At 44.5% G+C, this 21,404-nt stretch overlaps 1 protein-coding gene across 2 annotated transcripts in view; it reads right to left on the bottom strand.

Moving 5' to 3' along the window:
* Positions 1-2,247: 2,247 nt before the first annotated feature.
* Positions 2,248-21,404, bottom strand: part of GLG1 (golgi glycoprotein 1) — a 62,348-nt gene continuing 43,191 nt past the window's right edge. Inside the window, exons 13-27 of one of the 2 annotated variants that reach the window (XM_035117233.2) lie at positions 20,867-20,953; positions 20,034-20,096; positions 19,111-19,224; positions 18,545-18,633; positions 18,288-18,405; positions 16,678-16,770; positions 15,797-15,934; positions 14,598-14,721; positions 12,329-12,471; positions 10,203-10,304; positions 9,262-9,369; positions 8,636-8,756; positions 7,964-8,070; positions 6,312-6,475; positions 2,248-5,981 (exon numbers count right to left, since the gene is read on the bottom strand). In XM_035117233.2, the coding sequence (XP_034973124.1) occupies positions 5,915-5,981; positions 6,312-6,475; positions 7,964-8,070; positions 8,636-8,756; positions 9,262-9,369; positions 10,203-10,304; positions 12,329-12,471; positions 14,598-14,721; positions 15,797-15,934; positions 16,678-16,770; positions 18,288-18,405; positions 18,545-18,633; positions 19,111-19,224; positions 20,034-20,096; positions 20,867-20,953 (1,638 nt within the window). In that variant the 3' untranslated portion in view covers positions 2,248-5,914. The remainder of the gene's footprint in view (positions 5,982-6,311; positions 6,476-7,963; positions 8,071-8,635; positions 8,757-9,261; positions 9,370-10,202; positions 10,305-12,328; positions 12,472-14,597; positions 14,722-15,796; positions 15,935-16,677; positions 16,771-18,287; positions 18,406-18,544; positions 18,634-19,110; positions 19,225-20,033; positions 20,097-20,866; positions 20,954-21,404) is intronic. The other variant, XM_035117234.2, reaches the window with a different exon arrangement.

The raw sequence follows: 21,404 nt of genomic DNA, 5'->3' as shown, positions 1-21,404 counted from the left end.
GCTGCTCTGGTTCGCCAGAAGTACGCCGGCTCCCTCGGACAACAGAGCAAGATGAGCGCCGCAACCCCAGAGTCGGTCACAACTGGACCTAATAGTCAGGAGTCCCTTTACCTTTACCTTACTGCTGGGACAAAGAAGCATGCAATGGTTTACCCCTACCCCGCTCCCATTTTACAAAATACATCCATCTGTACGCCGTTTGTATCTTTTTAGGTGAAACACACAGGCTCCTTAGGTGCAAGACAAAGAGAAGCTCAGCAAATTTCATATAAAGGAAGTTGAAGATTAATTTTTAGTGGTGCACTGGGTTAAAAACCAACAACCAAAAAGCCAAATTGGGTAGCTTTGCATGATTAAGTTGGAGGGAATGTATTCTCATAAAGCCCCAACTTCACATAGAACAAGATCGTCTTCCTCCAGTTTAGGAACTCACCATTGAACAGCTAAGCTCTATATTCTCCCAATTGCACAAAAAACGAAGGTTGGCCCAGGAAAAAAAATACCGTATCTTCTCCATCCTGGGCTAGCTCTTTGCCACAGGCAGGCACCCCCATTTTGAAGCACTCTTTTATTGGGTTACCACTGTTCCAGTGTCCCCTCCCCCTTCCCCAGCACTTGAGCCTACTGTTAATGCAGATCCAATCCAAATGCCTCTTCTCATTGTGCAAAATTTCAACAAAGCCAAGTATGCCTATCCCACACTGCATCAGTGAGACACAGTGGCTTGTGACATCACTCTTAGAGAAACCATCACTTTGGGCAACCGGGAATTCCGATCTGGATCAGGGACGGTTCATGAAAACTGACATAAGGCAGAGCAAGAAGTGTGGTGGCCGACAGGCATCATGAACTTTGCTCCAAAGCAAGATTTGTTTGACCTACAGGAGTGGGGAACCTTTTCAGCCTGAACTACACCCTCTTCTGGGCAACCTTTTGAGGGCCACATGTCAGTGGTGGGTAGGGCCAGATCCCCACCCTGGGTTAGCCACTGTATACCAGCCTCACCTACCTCACATAGATATTACGAAGATAAAATAGAGGAAGGAGCAACCATGTCTGCTGCCTTGAGCTCCTTGGTGGTTTTCAAGATGTTGAGGGGTCTGGTAAATGTAGTTTAAATGTGACACCCAGAACTGAAACAGTACTCCAGATGTGGCTTGACCAGCAACCAGAGCAGAACTTTTACTCCCCATGTTGTAGACACCATGCTTGTGTTAATTTAAGATGAAGATTGTGTTTGCTTATACAAATTGTACTGTAGGTCCATGTTTAGCTTGTGATTGACTAAGAAACCTAAATTCTCACATGCCCAACTGCCAAGCTAGGTCCCCACCCCAACCTAAATTTGGCTCTTTTTTTGGTAACAAAATGCAGGATTTGATGTTTATCTCAGTTGAATTTCAGTTGTTTGTAGCCTAGTGTTCCAGCTTCTCAAGATCATTTTGAATTTTGATTCTATCTTTTAAAGTGAGAGTTATAATTAGTCTCAATCTCATGCCATCTGCAAATCTTGATAAACACCCCCTGAATCAAAGTCATTTATTGTTGTTGTTTAGTCGTTTAGTCGTGTCCGACTCTTCGTGACCCCATGGACCATAGCACGCCAGGCACTCCTGTCTTGCACTGCCTCCCGCAGTTTGGTCAAACTCATGTTCGTAGCTTCGAGAACACTGTCCAACCATCTTGTCCTCTGACGTCCCCTTCTCCTAATGCCCTCAATCTTTCCCAACATCAGGGTCTTTTCCAAGGATTCTTCTCTTCTCATGAGGTGGCCAAAGTATTGGAGCCTCAGCTTCACGATCTGTCCTTCCAGGGAGCACTCAGGGCTGATTTCCTTAAGAATGGATAGGTTTGATCTTCTTGCAGTCCATGGGACTCTCAAGAGTCTCCTCCAGCACCATAATTCAAAAGCATCAATTCTTCGGCGATCAGCCTTCTTTATGTCATTTATAAAGGTACTTAATAGCCCAGGAACACAGCCCTGACACTTGAGACCTCTTTCTTGGTAGACAGAGCCATCAATGAACACCCGTTGGATATGGTTGCTCAACCAGCTGTGGATCCATTCAACAATAATTATAATCCAGCCCACATTTTACCATCTTGTCAACAAAGCTATCACAGGAGTTTTTGTCAAAAGTTTTTCTGGATTAAAAAGAAAAGGAGATACAGTTTGTCTGGCATGACTTGGGGAGGGAGATTCCCTTTTTATTCACAGTTGATGGAGACACAAGCAAAACAAGTAAAAACCTGCAGACTCTTTTTTATTAAATTCTCCCATTTCATCTGTACAGAAAAAAATGCACATTATGTTCAGAATCTCCGTTAACAATTCAAAATTACACAGCATGAACATGTAAAAAGAAAGAACGGCCAAGATTTTGTACATAGAAAGGAAAAACAATTTACAAAAAAACCCACATTTGTTAATGTTACATTTTTAAAAGGACTACGGGCCAGCCAACATTAGCTGTATCATCTACCAATTTACTGTCTCTCCAATGGGTGGTTTTGCAAGCTGCAGGAGGGACACTGAGTACGAACCCTTTTATGCCACCCTGAGTTGTTCTGTGCGCCTGCGTTTTGCTTCTCTCAAACACAAAACGCGCCTATTCTTCAATCAAACACCACTTATATTGAGTTCCAAAGCATACCTGAAGGGAAATTGCAGCCTGCCTCTGATGCATTTCCAAGAACCTTGAGATAAGCCATTTGATTCTCTTTGTGCCAAGTAGGGAGCCTCTGGATGGAGGAGTCTGCAAGTGTCGGATGGAGAAGCAGCGCACCTGATGCTCAGAATCTACACAGAAATGGTACCAATTATCATGCTGGTCACAGCTGTCCAGAAGGACTAGCAATATGAGAATAGGACTCAGGACAAGCCGGGGGGCCAGGACAGTGCTGGTACCACATGCTGGATGGCACCACTTCCTAAAGACAATTCCCCCCACCCAGCACTCTTCCAGTTTGTTAGTATTAATGCTCTGGATGCACCCGCAGTGTGTATGTAGGAAGAGTGTGTAACCTATCAATCCAGTTGTACAAACTATGAAGCGGAACAGGATGTGTGATCCTTCAGTTTTCCAATTCAACAAGTTCCTTAGCTTACTTTGGGACAAGAGAATAGCCCAGTCTACATCTAAGAGCCACCACGAAGAGCCAAGAAAACCCTGCTCCTTAGGCTCCACCAGGGCTTTTCTGCAGGAACTCTATTCCTGTTATGCACAGAGCAGTCCTGCCTACTTCCATCTCCAATGGATCAAACCAGGGGACCTTCCTTGAGATGAGAGCCAAGAGAGCAGCATCAGCACAGCTTTAGATGAGACACAAGGAAGGAGAAGCAGCAGCAGCAGCAGCACAGTGGAGCTCATGTTGCAAGACAGTCGAGGCCACAGTGGTGAAGACAGCAAGTACTACAAGTTCAAACAGGGAACCTTACAGGGAAGCAGCAGAAAAACAAGCCCCCAATTCCTAAGTACTTTTCAAACATTCAAACTGCAGCACAGCCCCTTCCATCTTCCTCAAAGCAGTGGCACGTATTCTGAGGAGGGAGTGGCAAGCACAACACTTGCAATACAATGCCACTTTAGATGAAGGATCGTTTTTGTAAACAGCCGTTCCTCAAATAAGCGTCAAGCAGGAATACTTAGCTGTCAGACTGAAACTGACAGGGTCTGAGGAGACTGCATGGAGGCTTAAGTAATGCTGAGACAGACCTGCAGTGCTTGGAACTCAAGAGGCTGCTTCTCGTCTCTTTTTAAAACAATGGCTCACTCAAGGTCACCGAGAATAGAGTGACTGACTGGCTGTAATGGCTTCGGCATTCTGTCTCTTCCCAGGCAACTAGTCCCCTTACGTACATCTCACACAAGCTCCTCTTCGGCAGCATCACTATATGCCTGCAAAAACCACTGCTGCCGATTATGGGAATTTACTCAGGAGAGCATTTTTCTTTCATTAACCAATGGGGCACTCCCACTAGGATCAAGGGAAGGCAATTGTAGTTGGCTGAAGGGAAGCAATGTAAGAATAATACGTTGTGCACCTTATCTGAATGCATGTGCTAGCCAGGATGGTGAGGGCCTCCTCTCCTTTCACAGCATTTGGTGCAGGGTCACCATATGCAAGTACCAGTTTCTTCCCAACGTTGTGTAGAATTTGGAAGATGATATGACCATGGCTATTCCTTGCCCCCTACAGTATGAATGGCAGCTCTAAGCACACTGCAATTAATCTGCCGGCTGCCTCTCTTGCAGGTGACTTGAGTTGCACTGGGAGCATCCTCCACCATCACCACCCCATTTCAGAGTCAAGGCGGATTCTATGCCTTGCTTCAGGGTTAAAACACAGGGTTAAAACACAATACTGAAGGTCATCCAGGGGTGGGTGAAAGGGAGGGGGGAGGGAATAGAGGCTTTGGAATGCACTGAGCATGCACTAGTTGGGGAACTATGGCACACACCCCTTTCCAATGTCACCATTCATAGATTCAGTAATTCAGCAGGGGAAGGAAATCCAATCTAGTGGCCACAGTCCAAAAAAACCTTCAGTACACACAGGCTCGCCCACTGATCTCTGATTTCCCTAATCATCTCTCCTTAATTCTGAAGGCCTGAAAAAAGTCAGTGGGCCTCAGGGGTGGGGTGGGGCGAGATTCTTGCACAAGGTTTTCCAGTTTGCCATCCTCAGGAATACAAAGCCACACTTTGCACGACTTGCTTTCCAGTAGGATGAAAAATAAAGGTTTCCTAAAGCTAAAAAATTTTGTGCCTTTTACCAACACTTCAAGAGCAGCAGAAAATATTCACAGTAGTGGTATGGCTGAGTCTGTCCACATCATCATTAAGATCAGCTGGTCCCATTGCCAAAAGCCCCTCGCTTTTGTGACGTTAATGCAGAACGCTGAGAAGTTGACATTTGAATGAGCAGTTGAAGCAAAGCAGGAAAAGGGGCGGGGAGGGGAAGATGATGTTGCACTCAAGCCTTGTGTCGGGCAGACTCATGATTTAGCCCTCAAGAGCATACAGGCAACCATGTCTAACAGCCTGATAGATATCCTACTATACACAAGAAGGAGCCTGCACGTGCGTATTTCCTCTTCTTCAAGTTCCTCCCTGTGCCCTCCAACCAACCGACAAGGAGCACATTCCTGCTCATTGCAAACAGGGTGATGGTGGTAGTGTTACTAAAAGCATCACTTCAGCAAAGATACCTCTCCCACCCAACTCTCAGAAAGCTATCCCCCCCCTCCCCTCCCCTCCACCATCCTTGCTTAGTGTAGGGAGCCCTGCCGCTTCCCTACTTCCCAAATGGCTGATGATCTCTTTAGACGGATTCTTGACAGCAGAAAAGCCCTACACCCTCCCTGACAGTTCAGAGAGGAAACTTCAGTAACTTGTAAATAAGAACCCTATGAGCCCAACCCCTTTGGGGAGGACCCAAATCCTCGTTTTTTCCCAAAACCACCGCCTTACTACCCAAGACCACAGCTCCACTGTAGCTTGTCCTAAGGCTTCCCTTGAGATACAGTATGGTTTTGCAGGGGGTGCCTGTAAGACCACTGAAGTTTCTTTAATCTGGTCAATATTTTATTAACCCCAAAGATTGGAGTAGGGGCGGAGAAGTATGGAAGGCATTGCCTTTTGGCAAAAACGGAGAAACAAGCCACAAAAAGAAAAAAGAAAAAGAAGTACAACAGAATACAGTAACAAAAGCACAAAAACAGTAGAGATGATGACGGGCCTCTGGAGGCAACTCTTGCTGACTGATTATGTGCTGGAGATGCTTGTTCCAGGGTGAGCCAGATGTCCAAAGCAAGGCCAGCTGTGAATGGTGGGTGATGTCCTTTCCCCTCGGTCCTCCTGCCTAAGCCAAGGAGCACAAACACTTCCACACCAAGACCTACTGTCCAACACTATGCCTGGAACAGATTTTTAAAAATTTTCTTTAAAAACCTCTTGAGCTGCAGGTTGTCAGTCTGTCTGGGGAGTGAAGGCAGTTCCGACAGCATGAGAAAGAGAGAAAGAGAAAGAGAAAAAACTTGTCTACAGGCAGGCAAACAACAGTCGCTAACGACAGGGTAACGAAGCTGCTGGCTGGACCGCCAAGGCTGCACGTGCCAACTCGTTCCGAGGATGGAGAAGCCATGGACGAGATGGGACACTCAGCTGGCACGGGCTGCTGTTCTAATCTGTTTGTACTCTCCGGAGAGGTGGGAGGGGAGACTATACAGAGGAGGGCTGTACAAACTGGGCAGGCGGGCAGGCCTTCTTTCCTTCCTTCTTCCCTTTGACTACCAAGGCAGGCTCTACCTGTCCTTCAGCTCTCGTGTCACTCGCTTCGTGATACGCCCACACATCAGGCCAATCAGGAACAGGATGCAGATGCCCACACTGATCACTGAGAGGATGTAGTTCTTGGATGGAGAGGTCATCACTTGCATGGCAAGATCAGAAAAGCCTTCCGCTGGGGCAACCTGGCAGGCAAGGAGGAAGAAGAGTCAGCTCCCAAACCAATCGTAACAGATATCTACAATGTACAGATGAAATTTAGGGGTCAGTGCTTCAAACAAATCTTCTCTAAAACCACCCAGTTTGGTACAACCCTGTATAGACCAGAATAGGGTTGCAGGACCATAAACTGGGCTAGGCTGTTTGTCCATGTTATGCTGATGTTCTGCCAGCTCCTTCTCTCATAGGTGCTTACCTGAACCTTCTTTTCTTCTTCACAGGCTTAAGAAATTTAAACTATATATTAAGCAGCTTGTAAATTCTTTCAAATAAAAATAAACAAACGAACAAAGTAGGGCAGGGAGATGGCATTCTCAGTAGTGGCACCTGGGTGAGGAAAGACAAGTCCCAAAGAAGATTACCTGGCACCAGCTTTGTGATCTTTTCAGAGCCAGGTGAAGACCTTTCTATTCACCTAGACCAGGCATCCCCAAACTTCGGCCCTCCAGATGTTTTGGACTACAATTCCCATCATCCCTGACCACTGGTCCTGTTAGCTAGGGATCATTTGAGTTGTAGGCCAAAACATCTGGAGGGCTGCAGTTTGGGGATGCCTGACCTAGACCTTTGAAATAACTTGCTTTAAGGACCAGTCTTATTGGCTTTAAAAACAGTGTTTTGAGTTAGTTTATCACTTTATATTGTACTTTAATTGTGCTTGTTTTGGGCATCAATCAAGGATTTTGTGTAATGGGGTAGCTTTATAAATTCCATGTTTTTTTTAAGCATCTGGTCCTATCCCTCCCTCACAAGATATTGAACACAAAAGGATCAACAGCTGTGAAATAGCAAGAGGAGTCCTATGCTCCTTATATCCTTTCAACTGCTTGCTTTTCCCTTGAGATTCAGGATGTTCTTTCTGTAACCAATCTCTCCTCAGCAGTGTATGCAAACACAAGCCAGGGTATGTGCAGCAAGGTGTCTGGAGAGGAGGAGTGGGGATCCCCCAGTAGGGTGCTACATGTCTATCCAACAGCAGAGTGGTATCGCCCTCCCACAGCTGCCCTGTGCTGGGGCCTTCCAATTTGCGCTCTCTCTCTCTCTCTCATTTCCCATTTTAGGCTCATTTCAGAGGCCAGGAGCTCAGATATCAAGAGATGGGGCCCTGCTCTGTAACAGCAACTGTTACATTTTGTTCTGCACTTGCCCTGGCAAGGTTGGCTTTCTACAGATGGAATTTAAAATTGCACAGAAGTGGTGAGGAGCCATGCTTGACATGCATATTAAGGCTGTCCATGCCGGTAACTCAGACTCGCTTCCAAGACCAATCTAGCATATTGTATCAAGGATTGCCATTACAGTAGCAGCATTCGATCATGTGTTCACGGCCTTCAGCACCAACACATGCATCGTGCTGGTACTTTCCATCTGTTCCAATTCCCTCATATCCCCAACAATCCCTAGGTACCCAGAAGAGGTCTTCCTGGAGGAATAAAGTGGGCAGCTTTGCTCACCTTGGCAGCATAGCTCCACATTTCAATCCGGTCATTAAGGCGCTTCTTACACTCAGGCTGCAACCTCACACGCTTGTCCTCCAGGGCCTCCATCAGACAGGACATCTCTGCAGAACAGAGGAAAGAGTGTTACAAATGATTGAAGGCATGGCCTTTCTCAGATCATCACGATCTTGATCTTCCCTCCCTCTTTTGCTATTATGTGTTTCTCAAGGTGACAAGACATGTAACGACCATCACACCACTTCACGGGGGGGGGGGCGCACTGGGGGGCTCAGAGATTTGATGGGGACCAGGCAAAATCAGGGGTACATGTGGGCACCACACTGGTGACCCCAGTGTTTAACATATTTTATATAAATTTTTAGAAAATACGTATTGCTTAGAAAGGATTTTACTCATTAATCTAAACAATGATGATGAAAGTTCCTCTGTCCTCCCCCCCCCAAGTATATTGATTTTTACCACTGGGGGGAATCCTATCCACTAGTCCTTCACATCTCTAGGAAGTGTACAAATCTATCCTAAGCAAGTTGTTTAGAGTGTAATTGTGCCTAGACTTGTCCAATACCAACAGTAGGAGCAGAAGACTAAAAACCATTGACTCTGTGGAAGTAGCACCACTGGTGGCTGGGATGCTTCCTGGGCTTCTTAGCAAGCTGCAAGACTTACGTCGCCCTCTTCCTGGTGGGATGGCAGCACAGTGGTGCTTGATGTCAAGGGCACAGGCCGTATGAAGGACGGGGTCCACAAAGATATCAGCTTTACTCTCCTTCAACATGTTGAGCACCTCCTAGAAAGGCAGAAAATTGCAATGCACCCTCAATATAATTATTTGCATATCTCATCTTAACTTGCTCATCCTCCTGCTGCTTCATTATACTTGGAATACTTAAACCCTGCTTTGTAGCCCTGAGCAGTTCTCAAATAAAATAAGATTTTGCAGTGTGGAAGTTGTTTTCAAATGGAGCACATTTATAGTAGTCTACTCAAAGTTATGAAGGCATTTATAGACTGTTGCCAGGTCAGAATTTGAAAGGGATGTGAAGTGTGGCAATATAAAAATGCAAAGGGGAAGGAATGGATGCCTTCCCTTGGCTGACTGAAGTGGACTGAGGAGCAGTGACAGGAGAAAGCAAATCACAACCACCCCTAGGAATCCTTGGAACATCCAAGCTAGAGAACAAAGCTGTAGCGCCGAATAAGTTCCGAAGTGAGGAGAATGCCAACAGATTGAGCTGTACATAATCTAGCATTCTCCCCCTTGCCATTACACAGAGGCACACCTAGTCCTTTACCTTTTTGCACATGTCTGCTTTGATCTTTAGCAGATTCACTTTCAGGCATTCTTCCACTTGTCCTGTCTGCTCCTGGGCTGCTGCTTCCTCGGCACACAAGCTAGAAATCTTTCAAAACATCAAATACATTAGCTTATAATACCACAGGCCAACAAATTACGTCTCCTTTAGGAGGGAAATAGAACAAATTTATGTGACAAAAAGGTCCAAAACATGGTATCTAGCAAGGGAAACAAATACAACCTTACTTTCCAATTCAGTATATGTTATCCCTTTATTACTGAGGAAAGCCCAGAGGTCCTCTATTTTGGATGTTGCCTAAGGCCAAGGCTGGAAGCTATTCCCTGACTTAAGCTAAATTCCAGCTGGCAGAGCCTGGAACAATTTCTGGAAATGAGCAGAGGTGACAAGCAGCACCTACTCTCCACCCTGCAAGAGCAGGATTCTATGCTTCTATCATACAGTATAGTCTTTGCTCAGCAAGGCAATACTATTAGGGGCCATCTACTCCTGCTTTTAAGCTTTCTGTTCCTTTCCAAATTCAAGGGAGACTTGTTCTCAAAGAGGTACTTAAATATCAGTTACGAAGAAAGAAGGAATCTCCAACACACTATTCCTCATAGCATGAAAAGGACCAAGGGGAGGAACTTTATCTATGAACTTAACTCTGGACAGGATGATTCCACATGAAATACAAACCATTTTTGTGTAAGATCCCAAGCTGGATTCCCATAATACTTTGCTCCACAAGCAGCTCTTGGAGCAAATTTACTCTCTGCAAATTGCAAATGCCACAAAAGGTGACAACCCCAAGGTGCTTTTAAACTACTGGGGGATTCAGTCAAGAACACCATAGTTCAAACTGTACTACCAGGAGCTCACGAGAACTTGCCAATATATATACAGTAGTGTGAAGGAGGATTGAATTTGAAAGCTCCCACCTCTTCTGAGCAGTGCATCTGCAACTGAGGATCTAACCGGTAATCAAGAGCGGATTCCTCGATAATCACTCGAATCTGATCTTCACAGTCGGGAGAGAGACGCTGTTTAGGGGTGAGAACAAGAACAGTCATGCCACTGGAGAAGAACCAACATTCACATGTTCCTCAGAGCCTGACCTGCTACCCAGCTGAATGAAGTATAGTTACTGGTTCCCACACCTTCACCTGTGCTGTTGCATAGACTGTGCACATACTGGAACATCAATCCTGCTTGAATCCAGACTTTACCAGTGTTAAAGAAAGGCATCCCCTGGCATTAGACAAATGATTTTCAGAGTAATGAAAGGGCAGAAAATTGCTAGTGATTTAATTTATTATTGTATATTTCCTGCCTGGGAGAGAGGAAGAAGCACTTGTAGGATTTTCTGCCTGGTGTCAAAATAAGTGTTGGCCTTGGGTATTATGACTGGGGGCTGGGGGTCGGGGAGAGAGAGATTTTATATTCTGCCTACTGCAGCATTATGTATTGCACCAGCCCTTGTTAAGAGAAACTGTCCAGCCTCCTAGCCAGAGTTGTCCAACCTACCGGTATCTGCTTCTCAGATAAACCATAACACTCTGGAACTATTCCAACCTGGATACCCTTCTTTACCACTATTTGCCAAGTAAATGTGTAAGGAAAAGAGGTGCCTGTTCCCAAGCAGGAATCTACACGTATCAGAAACCACAACCAATTAATTACAACTCACTTGTGCACATCTAAGTGTTTAGAGACACATAGCTTCCCTTCATTTATTTCTGCTGCAGCCTAGGCCCATTAATGATGAACGTGTTTCTACTGCAGTTAAAATATGAAGTGGTTCTCCATAGGGGAAGGAGCTAGAGATGGGCTGAGATATGGGTTCACCAGCACTGTGGAAACAAGTCAATAATGGAGGAACCCTTGTGCTTAAACAGAATCATTAAAGCAACATTCAGCACAAATCTTAACTACTAACCATTAACCACTAATCTTAACTAACTTGAGCGATCATGTATTTTTGGTGCATTTTTTAGCACTAAAAGTCTCTTAAAGTCAATCTTTGACAGCAAAAGGCAGCTTAATATATGGATTTTTTTTCTATAGGGAGAATTCTTCATTTGGGAAAACATCAGATGAGGCTGCACTTAAGACAAAGCCTGCAATTCAAATCAAGATGCAAGAATACAGCAACCAAAGCAATCTGATCATAGAGGGTAATTATGTGTTACATTCACCACACCAGAAGAAGCCCCATGCAAGTGAGCCTCTGACAGCTGGGAATTCTGAATGCTTCCAGGGAGATAAGGCAGAGAGAAGTCCTCCTCCATTGTTTACCTATGTTCATATTCTCTCTCCTAATATCCCTCAATATATTCATGAGGGAAAAGAGCAGGGCTATTTAGCTGATAAAGAGAGATAAGATAAGCAGAGGAAGGCTACCAGCAGCTCAATTATCACCTCTGCTTTCTGTCTGCAGGTCTAAGAGGAAGCCTTCTCAACTCTCAGTGGCTGCTTTACACCACTTAGGCTGCTTTTAACACCACTTAGGCTGATCAGTGACACCAGATGGATTTCCAAAAATGCATTGTTACATAAAATTAGCTAATAACGTAATGAATTGTGCAATTTCAATGTAGTTACAACTTTTTCCAAATATAAGTGGTTAGATTTTAGGACTTGATAAAATTACTGTTAAACACTCTATTACTTACAAAAATTAAACCATGTATGGAACTGTATGTTTTAAATTGTCCCATCTTAAAATGTTTTATTAAGTGGGTTTTATTCACTTTTCTGCCCTAATCAACATTCATTTCAAATACCTGGGTTGCTGGAAAAAATCTTTAGAAACTTATTCGTCATGTAAAATTTACATAGCGCACTTTTTAAATTTTAAGTTAAATAAACGTAACTTTTAAGTTTAGGTTGACTAAATCAGATCACTGGAACAAATTCCCAGAGAACCCGTATAACTGGGCCTAAGCTTCTGAGACCTGCCTGTATTCTAAACATGCTTGTTGACTGGCACACACCATATAGCAGAACAAGTCCCTTTAGGCCCTTCTGGCCCTAGGTCTTTGTGAAACACATGCCCCTTAGTCACCTGGTCTGCGTATTTCAGCTTCAAGCAGGAGATGACCTGCCCTTCAAGCTCGGAATCATCCTTGGCCTTGGTCAGAATGCTCTGGCAGAATTTGGGGATGTCAGCTTTGCAGGCCTTCCTGAGCACTGGATTCAGGCGGTAATCTACCAAGGAAGAAAGGAGCAAAAATAGTGATGAAGACCAGCTGCTGGAATGAGGCGCCAGCTGCAGAACTGAGTCACTTTTACTAAGCAGCCTAGCAATGGAGTTTTTTTCTGTCTGAGCTGCCCGTAATGTAGCCAAGTTGCAAGGCCTTGGCTCTCGGGAAACCAGCTGCATGCACAGAAGGCTCGGCAGATGCCCACAATCCTGTGGGAGCATAGAAAAAAATAACAAGCTGTGGAATTCAGCTTACCCAGTTCCCAGCTCTCATGGTCACGGTTGACCATTAATATGGAGATTGCTCCTGCTTCCCTCCTCCCCTAGTGCAAGCAACAAACCCTGGCTTAGCATCAAATCCACATCAGCAATGTTGTTTGTTCTGCTCAAAGGATGCAAAAGAACAAGGAAGCTAAGAACAAGCTTTAGCTTTACACTGTGGTTTGTTAGGGTCACAACAAACTACCATCTCTGATTAATACGTGACATTTAGGTATGGATTGCGATTTGTAGCTCCTACTTGTGATAGGGAAGGCATGCCAATGCTAAATCATTGCCAAGTGTCATGGATGAGGTGATTTGAAAGCCTTCTGCGGTGGCTATCAAATGATGATGCACACAGGGTTAGGGATATCAAAATTTAAAGGCAACTATCCAAACCATGCTGCTTTCCAACTTTGTTTTGTTCTGCCCAGTATTGCATATAAATAGAGCAATACAGGTGCTGCTTCCACACTGTTCTCATAATGACTGTAGAAATTATCGAAGGGTGGGTGACTGATGTGGTTAACCCGATGCCATGGGAAAATTACCCGGGGGGGGGAGGGGTGTTCTTAAAACTTTTTCCTTTATTCAGCAAAAGCTGAGGAACATACAATCACACCTGAAAACATACATACATAGTTATAGCGTAGCTAAATCTCTGCATTAGGCAGCAATTTTTAAAAATCCAGGGTTATATCAAGTTCTTTCAGAGATCCTTTTAACTGGAGATGAGCTGAACCTGACACTTTTTGTATGCACAGTATGAACTTTACTATTGGGCTAGGGAATCTCCTCTTACATTTCAAGTATAGGTAATAACTTGAAATCAGATGTTTTTATAAGACAAATTAAAAAAAAATCCCACCAGTTTTCAAATAGGAAATGCTAAATGGTGAAGGCACGGTTGTGCAAGGAGAGGAGAAATTATTTTAACACTTAAGAAAAGTTTCCTTGGAGGGGATTATACCTACAGCAGACCTGAATAGACATAACATTTATGCCACACAAAGAAGCAAACAAGACAGTCTAGTCTGGCAGGCTGAACTTGGGATGCTGCCAGAGCCCTCCCACAGCCTTCCCAAAGCAGGATAAGCCTGTGATCACAGCTATGCACAGGTGCGGGGAGGAAATAAATAAATGGAGAGTAGGTTTCCTCTGCTCTCCATTTATTTATTTACCACCTGCCCACAAAGCTACAATCATGTAAGTAAAATAAGTATAAGATGTGAGTTACCTGTATAAATAACAACTAGAAAATATCATAGCACCATCCCTTATCTTTAAAAAAAGTCAGTTCCTAAAAGCCTGTTGGAATACAAAAGTATTCACCTGCCAGCAGAAGGGCAACCAGGAAGGAGGCAGTCTATTGTCTCTAGGAAGAGAGTTCCAATGTCTGGGAACAGTTACCAAGAAGGTCCTATCTTGCGTGCCCGGCAAACATGCTCTGAGGGTGGTGTGACTGAGTGAAGGGCCTCCCCCAAAAGATCTCAGGGCCCAGGTAGGTTCGTATGAGTGAATATGGTCTTTCAAATAGCCTGGATCTAAGGGTTTTATAAGGTCATAACAAGCACTTTGAATTGATCCTGGAAACAGACCAGTAGCCATTGGAAATGTTTTTAAAAGGAAATCATTCACTCCCTATATCTAGCCCCGGTCAACAGTCTGGCTGCAGCTCTTTGGGCCAGCTGAAATTTCTGAGCACATTTTAAAGGCAGTTCCATGTAGAGCACATTGCAGTAGTCCAGATGTCAGACATTTGACATCTGGACATTTGCAGTAGTCCAGTAGTCAGACATTTCAGGTAATAAAGATTACAGCCCTTAAGTGCAGACCCCAGACCCAATTCCAAGAAAAACCCCACCATTACCTGTGTTCTGTGTAATCTGGCGCTTGGTAATCATTTGTTTGCATTTGGGATCCATCATTTCACTGTTCTTGTTCTGTTTCAAACACTGCAGCATGTTCTTTGCATCTGCTTCTGGGCAGAATCTCTGACAGTGGGAGAGAAAGCGCCAACAAGTCAGCAAGGGGAGAGCAACAGCACTTCCCATCCTAAACCAGGACTCTTGTTGCCTGAATGCAAAGTGCTGAAGAGGCACAAGTCAGGCATCATGGCACTTCCAGGCCAACTCAGAGGTTGCTTGGCATGGAATGAATTCTTAAAAGGTGTCGTGTTAATACCCGTGCCCATTAATGTCAGGAGAGGGGTGGGAACGGCACCGCTGAATCAATGTACTTTTGCAAAGAAAGTTTAGAAACACACTGAACCAAGAACAGGACAGGAAGATGGGGAAAGTGGGGCTTCGCTCAGCTATAATTCCACATGGTCCTCTTGCTGGTCTGAGTAGTTTGAAGAGAAATCAAAGAGCCGCTGCACTTTCAAGAGCCTTTTTGCTGTATCTCCCTTAGTATCAGGCCTCTAGGGCATGCACTGCCTAAAGTTCTGAGAAAGCCTGAAGTTCTACAGAAGCTACAGCAGAGGAGAGAGAAAAAGCTTGCCCCTCAACCAGGGTTTGACACTTTGCCATTTCAATTTTACTTCTCTGATCTTTCACCAGAGAAGCTTGAATATCTGGTAGAAGATTAGAATATGGTTGAATATCAACTGGATATTCATAGCTAGATATTTAAAAATATTTACTTGAGGGCAGGAGATGTTTTAAGATTAGAACTGTTTGAATCTTTCCAGAATGAAGAGTCAAGCTTGTATAGAGTCAAGCTTGTACACTAAAAATGGCCAGATTTGGTTTGCACCAGAGTATATTGTAATATTAACAAATCATCCCATGCCATGCAGAAATGGCCTCTGGGTGTGTGTACAAGATGGGCCAATTTCCAATGCAAGATTTTGCCTTTGCAGACAAATAAATATGGGAATCAACCAAACTGAGTAGTCTTCATGAGCAGCAGCAGGCAGAAACCCAGTTTAAATGTCCAAAAATCTTCCTACAAAAATCCATGTGGATTCCTATTTCAAGGTAATGTCAGCTACATGTACTCTTGCATGGAGGGAAAATGTTACACTGAAAGCAACATGATGTAGCCCAATTCTAAGCCTCTCCTTACCTTGATCATTTGTTTGCAAACACGCATGAGAGTATAATCCAGTTCTGGATCCATCATCTCAGTCTCCTGGAGTTTGAAGACTTTCTGATGGCAGCGAGTGCTCAGTTGCTTTTTGTTTTCCTTAAGACACTCAATAATCTGCAGTTAAATAAATAGAACATCTCAAGGGTAACTGGACACTAGATGGCAGCATTGCTAATCTGGGAGTAAGTAAATGACTCAATGGCTTTAAAATAACAAAGCAAAAGGCTGTGGAACAAAACAGCCAAAAACCCTGCATTATTTTAAGCAGCACCTCATCTAAAACAGGAGCAATAATGGCACTGAGGAGGTCTTGCCCACAACACATTTTGGGTGAAGTATTCTAAGGAGGATGCTAAATTGAGGAGGGCTTAGAAGTACCAAAAGAGAATAATAAAAATTATTTTAAAAAGAAAGAAAGAAGAAGTACCAAAAGAAATTACATTAAAAGCCAACTCATAAGATGGAAGTCACTGTGTTCACTTAGCCTAGAAAAAAAAGGTTTAGCAGCTGAAAGTTCAACTCAGTGAGTAAAAGCTCTTTCTTCAACAGTCAACCTGGTAGTTTCAATGTCAACCGGGCTCCTTTGGAAGGGTGGGATATTTTGTAGCCACTGACTAAGGAAGAACTAGAGGAAAACTGAACCCAAGGAGAAATGCTCTGTTGTGCTGGAGAAACACTTGCCAGTTGTGCTTAGCAAGTTGATCAGTCCATCCAGTGGACTTTGCTGTGAGTCAGAGTACAAGCAAAAGGTCTGTAAATCAAAGCAGACTGAAATGGGCTTTGATGCAGAATGTATTCCGGTCAAATCCTCTCTTGCTAGGCAGAGAGAGAGAGAGAGAGCTGAAAAGGCAGATCACCTGAGCATTGCCATAGGGGACGTTCTGGCAGTAGTCCTTGATGTCCGATTTGCAGGCCTCATGAAGGTCTGGTTCCAGGCGGATATCCTCAGTCTGCAAGATGAATCACATTGAAAAAGGATTCAGACTCAAAAGGGAGGTGGAAAGCTTGAACATCCAAAGCAAACAAATCCAATTAAAAAAATTAAAAAGCCCATGAGAGAACAAAGTGTTTATCTTTTAACTAGAAAGCTTTCTGCAGGCAACCATCAGCACTCTTGAGCAGGGGTCCCCAGACTTACCGGGCTTCGGGCCGGTGCCCGCCGCGCCGACCGTGCAGTGGGCCGGAGGGCGGGGGAGTGCACGCCCGTGCGCATGCGCACACGCACACGGTTGGGGGAAAATTGCCGAAAATCGCTTGTGCGCATGCGTATGGGCCTCCCCCGACCCGGAAGTGCATCGGAAATGACCTCTTCTGGGTCGGGAGAGGCCCATACGCATGCGCACAAAGGATTTTCGGCGATTTTTTGCCGATTTTGAAGATCGCCGCCGCGCCGCACGCCGTAAGAGCAGGCGGCGGCAGCGGGGGTCGTCGCGGGCCGGATTGGGAGGCCAATTGTGCCGCATCCGGCCCGGGGGCCGTAGTCTGGGGACCCCTGCTCTTGAGGTTATTTATTTATTTATTTATTTATTTATTTATTTATTTATTTATTTAATAGGATCTCTTTACTCATTCTTCTTCACCCTCATGCTGCACAGTGGATCACAACAATAATATAAATTTATAAAGCTGTTACAATTATAAAGCAAGCAAAACCTTTCCAAGTGGAACAGAACACTTTAAATTCAGCAAAAGAGGCCCCACAAAACAAATACTTTAATGCTCAAAGGCCAGGATGAAAGAGGTGTGTCTTCAGCTATACGATGAAGATGCTAGAGATACCCCTCTATAGGGAGGGACTTCCGCAATCTAGGGGCTATCACAGAGAAAACCCTCTCCCAGGCTGCCCTCTACAGGTCTTAACAGCCTAGAACAGATTTTCTCAACCTTGGGTCCCTAGATTTTGTTGGACCACAACTCCCATCACTCCTAGGCAGCATGACCAGTGGTCAGGGATGGTGAGAATTGTAGTCCAAGAACATCTGAAGACCCAGGGTTGAGAAAAGCTGCCCTAGAAGGTTGACAGGGAAGAGGCAGCCTTTCAGCTATTTGAGGCCACAGCTGTGAATCAAAATATAACACGCTTGTGCAATGCAGTCTTCAGTTTGGCTGCCCAGGAAAAAATCCCTTAACACACACACACACACACACACACACACACACACACACACGAAGGTGCTTGCAGTTCTATTGGTCCACAGGAGCTGGCTGAACAAGACCCTTAAATCCCAACAGCTGGGGCTGGGCTTTGGGCTCAGCAAAAACTGCCTTCTTGTGGCAAGGTGCCAGGGAAAGCCAACATTTGCAAAGAAGCCTGCTATAAGCCCGATTTAGAATATAAGAAATGGTAATTAGAGAGAAGGAAACTAGCACTGAGGGGCAGCCAAATATTTTCAGGGTAGTGCAAGCTGATGCAACCCTCCACAGAAGCTGTTGCAAAGCCTCAGAATAACAAGAGGGCAATTTTTACCATTTCCAGCTCCTCAACACGTAGCTGCTTGCGGCACTTCATAGAGACCTGGTGCTCCTTTGCATCTCTCAGTGTGTCGTTGCGTACAATTGTGCTCAGACAGATCACCACATCCACCCTGAAGAGGACAGAAGTGTTATAACTCCAGGCTATCTTGGTGTAAAACTCTTGGGTATCACACCCACTTTCTGATTAAGAACAAAAGTTTCTCTAGCATTTAAAAGCCATGAGGCCAAATTTCTGACACACACACATACTTTTTCTTGATGTTGGGGCACAGCTTCAGGACATCCTCTTTGCAGGCCATTTTGAATTTGTAGGAGAATCTGAAATCTTTCATCTGAACCTAAAGAAAGAAAAGTGAACAGGCTCCTCTCAAGGTCAGGCACAGTCAGGAAGCCTTTCACAGAATATCTGCTACTGCAGCCCCAGTCAATGGCATCTCTCTGCCCTGCTTCTTGCCTTGCCACCTTTGAGCTTCAGTTCAAGTTATCCCTTCTAGTGAGGCTAAGGTTGAATGCAATGCCCATCCAAATCACCAGGGGTCCAACCACATGCACTGCCTTCCTCCAACTGCAAGCCATGTAAAATGAGAATGGCAGATTTGAAAGGAACGTGGTTAAAAGCACAAAGTAGTCAATATTCAGAAGCTCATTTGTGGCAAATAAGCCAAGGCAGCACTGAAAAGGGGACTATGCCATAACAGTTCAAATTCCAGCAGACAGGAAAATGCCTTTGGCCTTCCAGGGCAAAAGGGGATAATGGCTGCCTGGCTCCCAGACTCAGTCAAACTAGGGGATGCTGAAGGACCAGCCACACTCACCAGCTGGAAGTGCGTGACTCCAATTGCACACTTTTCATTCATCTCCTTCTGGTGTTTGTTCTGAATGAGGCACTCCATGAGGTCTCCTGAGTCAATCTGGTTGTCTGCCACTTCCTGAATGGGATATTGGGGGGGATGGGACAGACAGACTAATGACAACCTGCCGGGAACGAACTCCCTGGAAGTCTCTGTGCCTCAGTTGAAGAAGCAGCGGGACCCATGATTTAAAGCTGGAGAAGGTAATTACACCTTGCTGGCTTACATTTGAAACCTGATTGTTAAAAAGACTAGTCGGGGCCGGTTAGCCCTGGAGCTCTCAAGTTGCTTTATGGCTGCACATGCCCCCACTGGACCCAAAAATGCAACACAATCTATTAAATGCCATAAACACATTTTGCAATTTAACTAGGGCTGGTATGCCAGAGATATACAAAGACTATGAATTCTACATACTCGCTCCTATTCTGTATAAATTTATTCTGATTTTGTCCATGATGAGCATCAATAAATTAACAATGAAAAGGCCTGCGCTTGACTACTGGAAATCCTATTCACCCACCCGTTATTTCAGCAGGCATCAGCTAAAGAGTTTCAAGCAAAACCAGATATTTACTTTTTAAAAAATGGAAGAAGAAAAAGGCTAGAAAACTGAATTACCACTGTCCCATTCTGTGCACCCATGGAATCACAGCACACATGCACAGTCTTGCACCTGCTTGCTATGACTTTTGGGTATCCAAACCAGCACTGTAATTAAGACTAAGTTCTGAGCAGGGAATTAGGGATGCAAGACATTCCAGCAAGGTACAGGATGCTTAACATGAAGGGGGAACTACTTCATCACCTCAACTGATACTAATGGGCAGGAACTCCACACTCAATCCTTATCCAAATTAGGACAAGTATGAGTAAGAGTTACTTACATGGCAGAAGGTCTGGATAATTGGCTCACATGCTCGCATCATCAAGGCTTCTATCTGAATATCCTATAAGAGGGAGAGAGAAAGCATTAAGTCCACCCAAGGCGACACCCAGTTTTTCTGACAGTTCACACTGTTGCTCGTGTTATGTTTGTACACCAGAGTGGGAAAGTCTCCTGGGATGTGAGCATCCCTAGAGACAAGCTAAGAAGCCTTCTGTTGACAAGAACAGCTACTGTAAGAAGTCACTGGGAGCAGGAACAGATTGCAAAAAATATCGCTTAAAGCAGCGTTTTCAGCTGTGCTGGCTGGGGTTGATGAGAGGTGAAGCCCAAAGCATCTGGAGGGGCCCAGGATGGGGGAGGCTGCCTTAAAGTTTGCTGCCCCAAATAAAGGTTAACTAGAGTTGACCAAAACACAGTTTTAAGGAAATGATACCTGCCATAGAAAGGCACAACAGCCAAAGGAAGGAAGGAAGGAAGGAAGGAAGGAAGGAAGGAAGGAAGGAAGGAAGGAAGGAAGGAAGGAAGGAAGGAAGGAAGGAAGGAAGGAAGGAAGGAAGGAAGGAAGGAAGGAAGGAAGGAAGGAAGGAGAGAGACACACTCATTTACATGACTATGCCTTCTTTCTAATGATATCAGGCTTGAGTTACTTTATCTGGGCAACCAATTAAGATCTGATACTTTACCTTCTTTCTTAGATGACTCAAATACATGGAAATGGAATCCTTTTGAAGATACTTGGCAGGGCAACCCACAGATCAGCAAGCCATTCACATGGTGCAAGTCTAACAACTACAATACTAGAGCTTTCCCTTCCAGACAAAGCTTACTTACTTCGGACTCCAGCTCTGTAAGGTTTCCAACAATGTCTCTGCATTCAGCCGCCAAGTCATCCAGATGGTCCTGGAGACATTCAAGTTCCTAAAGGGGGCACAAAGAATCTTAACACAGAACAAATGGGTTCATCTCATTAATACCTTGAAAGCCGCCCTAATGCACCTTGTTATGTCTTTGGGATGTCTTTTGTTCCACCCCAACCAACACCACACTTCTACTATGGACTTTAAAAGTGGTGTTTTGAGACACTGCAATGCAACATAATCCCTGGGATCAGCAAGCCACCACTCTTGCTCTAGGTTGGATAAATTGGGACAAACAATGCTTTGCTTCCTCCTGATGCACACATGGGTTTAGTGCCTTCCCTTCACTAATTAAACTAAATCGAAGCACAAAACGCAATACAGAAACTTTTGAACATTAAAATTTTGTAAAATTCAGAAATGTTTATGGAGAAAAAGCAGAACCAGGACATTTAAAGTGAAGGTGTTTTGCTTTCTATCTTATACAACAATTTCAACATGAGATTATTGGT

The sequence above is a fragment of the Zootoca vivipara genome, chromosome 6 (genome assembly GCF_963506605.1).
Source record: "Zootoca vivipara chromosome 6, rZooViv1.1, whole genome shotgun sequence".
NCBI lineage: Eukaryota > Metazoa > Chordata > Lepidosauria > Squamata > Lacertidae > Zootoca > Zootoca vivipara.
Note: the sequence above shows the minus strand (reverse complement) of the source record. Positions and strands in the feature narration are given on the sequence as shown.